The following is a 7,500-nucleotide window of genomic DNA, read 5'->3' as shown; positions in this document are numbered from 1 at the left end:
TACCATCTGAATGTCTCAACAGAAATCGAGACTCATCAGACCAGGCAACATTTTTCCAGTCTTCAACTGTCCAATTTTGGTGAGCTTGTGCAAATTGTAGCCTCTTTTTCCTATTTGTAGTGGAGATGAGTGGTACCCGGTGGGGTCTTCTGCTGTTGTAGCCCATCCGCCTCAAGGTTGTGCGTGTTGTGGCTTCACAAATGCTTTGCTGCATACCTCGGTTGTAACGAGTGGTTATTTCAGTCAAAGTTGCTCTTCTATCAGCTTGAATCAGTCGGCCCATTCTCCTCTGACCTCTAGCATCAACAAGGCATTTTCGCCCACAGGACTGCCGCATACTGGATGTTTTTCCCTTTTCACACCATTCTTTGTAAACCCTAGAAATGGTTGTGCGTGAAAATCCCAGTAACTGAGCAGATTGTGAAATACTCAGATCGGCCCGTCTGGCACCAACAACCATGCCACGCTCAGAATTGCTTAAATCACCTTTCTTTCCCATTCTGACATTCAGTTTGGAGTTCAGGAGATTGTCTTGACCAGGACCACACCCCTAAATGCATTGAAGCAACTGCCATGTGATTGGTTGATTAGATAATTGCATTAATGAGAAATTGAACAGGTGTTCCTAATAATCCTTTAGGTGAGTGTATATCTCGATATATATATATATATATATATATATATATATATAAAAGAGAAAATGACTCACTATTGGCTGAATAACTATTGTAGCTTTAATAAGAATCAATATATATTTAATTATACAGTGAAAAATAAGAGGTGTTTTATTTTTACATTTGATTATACATTATATTATTCAGTTTCTGTTGTTGAATAACCCTAATGTAGGATAACCTGAAACCCTGAACCCTGAGGTTTACACTGATGTTAAAATAACACTTCTTACGCTTCAGTAAAACACTGATGTTCACTTCCAGAAGCTGTAGGGGTGTTTTCTCGTCACAAAAAGAATGTGAAACACATATGTAGGTTATATCATTGTGTAAATATATTTTTAAGATAATTTAAGTTTATTTTACACACTTATTATCATTAAAGGTGCAGTATGTAAGAATGACAACTAGTGGTCGAAATAGGTACTGCAGTCGAATTAAAAATATCGGAGATGTTTCTCCCGCCTCCTCGGACTCAACGTCGCTAACACGGGTAGGGTTGGGAATCGTAAGACATTTTCCGGTTCCGGTTCCGATTCCGGTTCCTCCAAACGATTCCGATTCCGGTTCCGGTTCCCATTCAATAGAAATTATTAAAACAACTAATAAAAAATAGTAGTAAGGGGAAAATGCACAATACTTTTTGTGTTTATTTCTTATACTTGTCAAATGAGTTTAACAGACTGGTAATGTCAACAAATTCAACATATTATTTAGAATTTTTTTCAAAAATAATACATTTTTCTGAAGGGAAATAAATATTTCTGCATTCTCTAGGATAATTTGGGACCTCTCCTATTATTGTATCTCCAGCAGTGGAGAATACCCTCTCAGAAGGGGTAGAATATATTTGAACACACATGTAATATCCAGACAGGTGAAACATAATATTTCGATTTGAATGATTGATTCATAAAGACTTATCTTCATTACTGGATGAATCAGCGCTCTAGCAGTTAAATAAACAGAACTGCACGCGTCTTGCGGAAGAACATTGTAGCCGGAGCTACTTCTCTCTGTTTATTTCTATGAAGCGGGTGAGTCACTCAGGCACTGTGCTACTCCGCAGCGGTGCCGGTGTAAAGTAGTCCGAGTATAAACGCTTATTACAGGCTTACCGTAGTGATTCAGGATAAGACAAAAACACGGTTTGAAAAAAGGCATTCATGATGTACTCGCTCATACATTTAGTAAATTCTGAAGCGAATTTTCGTTATTTGAAGCGACTTTCAAAAGATGATTTACTCTGTTTTGGTTGCTACCGTAGACATCAGTGTTTATTCTCGAACTCTAAACTTTTATTTCAGTACTTCTGTGATCATTTGAATATTTGTAACACCGAAATACCGATAGCCTACTGTGTTGTTGAAAAGATTGTGAAAGTAAAGCTGTTTCATATTGTCAACTGCTCTCTAAGCGACAGCGCAAACAGATTTGAATGTTCCAGTGTGAAGATCGCGTGGGTGTTTGAATGTTTGAATCGAGATCGTCTCTCTCTCTCTCTCTCTCTCTCTCTCTCTCTCAAAACGTATATGAGTAGCGCGAATGCTTTCATTACTCTTTTAATATTCATGAACCGTTTTTGGAACCGTTTTTGGAACCGAAACTTAGGAATTTCGCACGGTTCCGGTATTTTTAAAAAAACACTACCGGTTCTGAATAAGAACCGGTTTTCGGTTCCCAACCCTAAACACGGGTTGCCGGTTTGAGCACACGCAACAGAAATGAGCGCAATGGACAATGAAATGCAATATATGCAAACATATTATGGTATTTTTTATGCAAAAAGAATGTGAAACACATATGTAGGTTATATCATTGTGTAAATATATTTTTAAGATAATTTAAGTTTATTTTACACACTTATTATCGTATCGCATGTCGAATATCGCATTATTTAATGAGTTATCGCATATCGCATTTTTCTTCAATATCGTGCAGCCCTAGTGTTTATATATGAGCTGTGACGTAGTTAATCTAGTTTATTTCTTTTTTTCTTTCTTATTTTTGGCTAGTAGAGCTTTTGATTGCCGGTTCATTTCAAACCCTGCAGAAAACCCACTAATTTTAGACTACGTGGCTTTGCAGATCTCGTGTGTGTGTGTGTGTGTGTGTGTGTGTGTGTGTGTTTACCGGAGCATGCAGATGTAGAGTCCAGCGTCCTCCGCCGTGGCCGGTTGTATCCACAGATACTCTCGGTCTTTGTGCAGTGTGTGTAGTTTGAGGTTGATGGGCTGCTCGAGGTCGTGTGTGTGTGTGTGTCGGTACCACAGCAGAGACAGACTGCTGTTCTGAGTCTGACTGTAATTGTAGAGCGTGGGAATAGAGAAGAGAGGACAGTAGATCCAGGACACCTCGCCGGCATACACACGCACCGAAGCCTCGCTCCACACACCCCAGTCGTGACACAGCACGTCTGAAAACACACACACACACAGATGGAGATCAGACGGAGAGGAAACAACAACAGGAATCTCACGTGTGTCTCAGAAAAGATGTCTCGGATTTACCAAAATAGGGAAATTCAATTCACTTCACGTGTGTTTGTACAGCGCTTTTCACAATACACATCATTTCACAGCAGCTTTACAGAAAACACACGAGTCCACATTACAGTTTAGAGTCTGTTATCAGAGGAGACTGTCTAAGTGTTTCAGAAATGTACATATTCTAATCACAGTTAGCGAGAAAGCTATTAATTTAAACAATGTAATGCAGAAACAATGAGCTCGTTGAAGTAATGAATACTTGTTTGTTAAGAAATGATTATGACATTTACAAAAAATCTAATGCACATTCATTTTATATCTATATATACTCTTACTGAATGACTCAATTATGTCTATTTTATTCTTTTATTTATATCGAAGGAATTTTAGGAGAAACATCTGAGACAAAGTTGATATACTACCAGTCAAACGTTGGGAATAATTAAGATTTAAGTCTCTTCTGCTCACCAAGGCTGCATTTATTTGATGAAAAAATCAGTAAAAACTGTGAAATATTATTACAGTTTAAAATAACAGTTCTCTATGTGAATATATAGTAAAGTGTAATTTATTCCTGTGATCAAAGCTGAATTACTCCAGTCTTCAGTGTCACATGATCCTTCAGAAATCAGTATAATATGATGATCAAATATTATTGGTGCTTGTAATTATCAATTTTCTGCTTAATATGTTTTTGAAAACCATGATACATTTTTTTAAGTTCAAAATAACAGCATTTATTTGAAATAGAATCTTTTGAAACATTATAAATGTTTTTACATTCACTTTTGATCAATTTAAAAGTGTAAAAAGTATTATTATTATTATTTTTTTAACTTTTGAATGGTAGTTCATCAGTTTCCACGGAAATATTAAACAGTGCAACTGTTTTCAACAATGATAATAATCATAAATGTTTCTTGAGCATCAAATCATCATATTATACTGATTTCTGAAGGATCATGTGACACTGAAGACTGGAGTAATGATGCTGAAAACTCACAGGAATAAATTACACTTTACTATATATTCACATAGAAAACAGCTATTCTAAATTATAATAATATTTCACTATTTTTACTGTATTTTTGATCAAATAAATGCAGCCTTGGTGAGCAGAAGAGACTTCTTTCCAAAGCATGAATTAAATCAGAATTAATTGAAACTTCAACGAAACATAACTAATAACCCCACTACATCACCTGAGATATGAAAGCGACACATTGAGCAATAAAACTTCCTCTGCATGGGCTCAAACATGCACTTATACTCTTAAACCCTTGCACACACACACACATTATTGCGTGCAAATCAATATTAGGTAATTGAGCCATCAAATTTATGACATGAACATGGTGTAAAAGTTAAAACATTAAAGAGAGCGAATCAATTCTAGCTTAAAACTCACACATCAGCAACTAATGCATCAATATAAAATTAATACCTAGGCATGCTATTTCTTTCTCTCGCTCTCTCTCTCCCTCACACACACACACACACACATAGTATATGCAAACAGAAACTTATGCACATGCAATTTCAGTAAAATAATGAAAGATGAGCTGATCTGTTTGAGTCTAAATGCTGATCCTGCTAATGTCAAAAAGTCTATTTAAATAAATTACCATGCAAACTGGCACACACACACACACACACACACAGATTCTCATTCATAGCACATGCACAAATCAAATGATATGCACACACGCGCACACACACACACACACACAGGCAGGTGATGTCAGGATCTGTCTGTGGGACGGACAGTGTGAGCGGTGGGCCGGCAGTGTGTGTGTAATTGGTCTGTCACTTTCCGACTGGGAGGGGATTAGTCTTCCTATTAAGAGTGTCTTAGTACAAGCGTTCACACACACACACACCGCACGGCATTATAAATGACCCTCTTCGGGAACAATCCATTTCCCATCCCGAAGCGAGAAGCGTTTTTAATTAACCCCTGCTTCCCGAGGTCCAACCTACCCATAATCCCATGACCGACCTTTACACACACTAATAATATGACATGTAACAGCACACACGATACAGCTGCAGACCGAAGCATTAACCCCTGCAGTCACACACTTCATATGAGACCCTGGATCACAGAACCAGTCACATGTCGCACGGGTATATCTGTGGCAATAGACAACAACACATTGTATGGGTCAAAATTATCCATTTTTCTTTTATGCCAAAAATCATGAGGATATTAAGTAAAGATCATGTTCCATGAAGATATTTATACCGTAAATATATCAAACATGTATTTTTGTGAGTGAATGCTGCACAATCGCCAACATAAATGCACAACTTTAAAGGAGATTTTCTCAATGTTTCGATTTTTTTGCATCCTCAGATTCCAGATTTACAATAGTTGTATCTCGACCAAATATTGTCCTATCATAACAAACCACACATCAATGGATCAATCAATATTTATTTAGCTTTCATATGATGTATAAATCTCAATTTTAAAAAATGGACCCATTGGTTTTGTGGTCCAGGGTCACATATATGCTGTGATATCAATGTAACGTCTATGCATTATTTGCTAAAACTCAGCTGAATTGGTGTTTTCATGCATAATGTCGTCTGTCAAGTCACCGACTGGAAACTTGGCAGTAAACCACACCGGTGACGACGTCACTTCCGGATGGTGCATCATCAGAATGTCCCACAGTGACCTTTGAGTTCAGCAAGTCGGTTTTTCAGGAGGATTTCGCAAAAGGTTTGTGTTATCTTTAGATGTGTAATCTGGCCTCAGGGGATTTCGTAAAACTTTCTGATGCACTTTACGGCTTTTCATCTGATTCAGTTTCACGGAAACCTTGTGCAAACCATTAATGTGCATTAAACACTTATTAAATATATATGTGTGTGTGTGTGTGTGTGTGTGTGTGTGTGTGTGTGTATATATATATATACACACACACACACACATGTACATTTATAGTTATTTTTTATATACATAATATATATATATATTTTTTAAATTTATTTATATAAAATATAATTATATATATATATATATATATATTAGGGCTGTCAAAAGATTAATCGTGATTACAGTTTTTCTCAGTCGCTTTGGTGCATTTCTTAGATCAAAAGTGCAATTCTTGATACTACTTGATACATCATTAAAGCAATTTCTTATTCCTTTGAACAAATTGCAATTGCTTTTGTACATATTGCAATTGATAATGTACAAGTGTCAGCTTTTTTCCACATTTTCAATTGCTCATGTCATGTTGATCAAAATATAGTAGATGGTTCTCTGTTGAATAGTCTTACCCCTCAAAATATCTAGGCATTAGTTCCTTGCATAAGCCATTACATGCAAAATTGTTTAACTATTTGTCATAAACTGTCAAGCATAGTTTTACACATTTCTATTAGACCTTTTGTACAAAAACGTGAATTGATGACTCGTGCAGGTGAAATTGACTCACTCAAGGAATGTAAAGTGTTAGTTCAACCAACAATCAACCAGTTGTCTAAATTGCTCAAAGGTGCATCTTGTGCAGAGACAGCACTAGAACAGTGCTCCGGGCAAAGTTATGCCTTAGGGGGGTTTCCTGTGTTTCTTTCTAATTTAAACTTAAACTTAAACTTAAAATTTAGTTTTTATTTTCCTTTGTGCCCCTTGTCTTTTTCTTACTGTAAATTATTTTGTTGTTTTGTTTGTTTTTTTCATAAAGTAGCACTAGTAAAAGCTGTGAAAAACAAAATCCCCTTTGTCAATCAATAACCCACATACAGTAATATGTAAATAGTACTTTTGAAATTGATATATGCCATAGAAGTGCAGCCTTGTGCATTTTCAATACAGTAACTGTCATCCAAACTGTAGCCTAAGTTTACATCTGGTAATAGTGTCAAAGTACACAGTTACATTGACAACATGCCTAAACATTTTGACGAGCTTGTTCGTGAACAATGACTAAATGACTTATCATTCTGATGACACTGACATGATCATTGGCATGAATATTTACTTTTGAGAGATGTACTAAGGATTTTTAGTGACTGACTAGCTTTAGAAACATATCTATTGTATATTGCAGTTTGTACAAATTGTTCTGAGAAATGCACTTATTATTTTGCACATGTTAGGGATGATGTGAAAAACACACCAAAGCGACTGAGAAAAACTGTAATCGCATCCAAAATAAAAGTTTGTGTTTACATAATATATGTGTGTGTACTGTGTATAATTATTTTGTATATATAAATACACACACATGCATGTTGTATATATTTAAGAAAAATGTTGATTTTTGTATAATTTATATATAAAAAAATGATATTTATATATAATATAAATTATATATAAATAT

General features: G+C 35.7%; 1 protein-coding gene across 1 annotated transcript in view; it reads right to left on the bottom strand.

Moving 5' to 3' along the window:
* LOC307167514 (interleukin-1 receptor accessory protein-like) overlaps window positions 1–7,500 on the bottom strand; it is a 37,399-nt gene that overhangs the window by 19,464 nt on the left and 10,435 nt on the right. Inside the window, exon 5 of the mRNA XM_079886678.1 lies at window positions 2,808–3,090. Within this exon, the coding sequence (XP_079742804.1) occupies window positions 2,808–3,090 (283 nt within the window). The remainder of the gene's footprint in view (window positions 1–2,807; window positions 3,091–7,500) is intronic.

This window comes from Squalius cephalus (genome assembly GCF_949319135.1).
Source record: "Squalius cephalus genome assembly, chromosome: 11".
Lineage (NCBI taxonomy): Eukaryota > Metazoa > Chordata > Actinopteri > Cypriniformes > Leuciscidae > Squalius > Squalius cephalus.
This window is presented reverse-complemented; position numbering and strand designations above follow the sequence as displayed.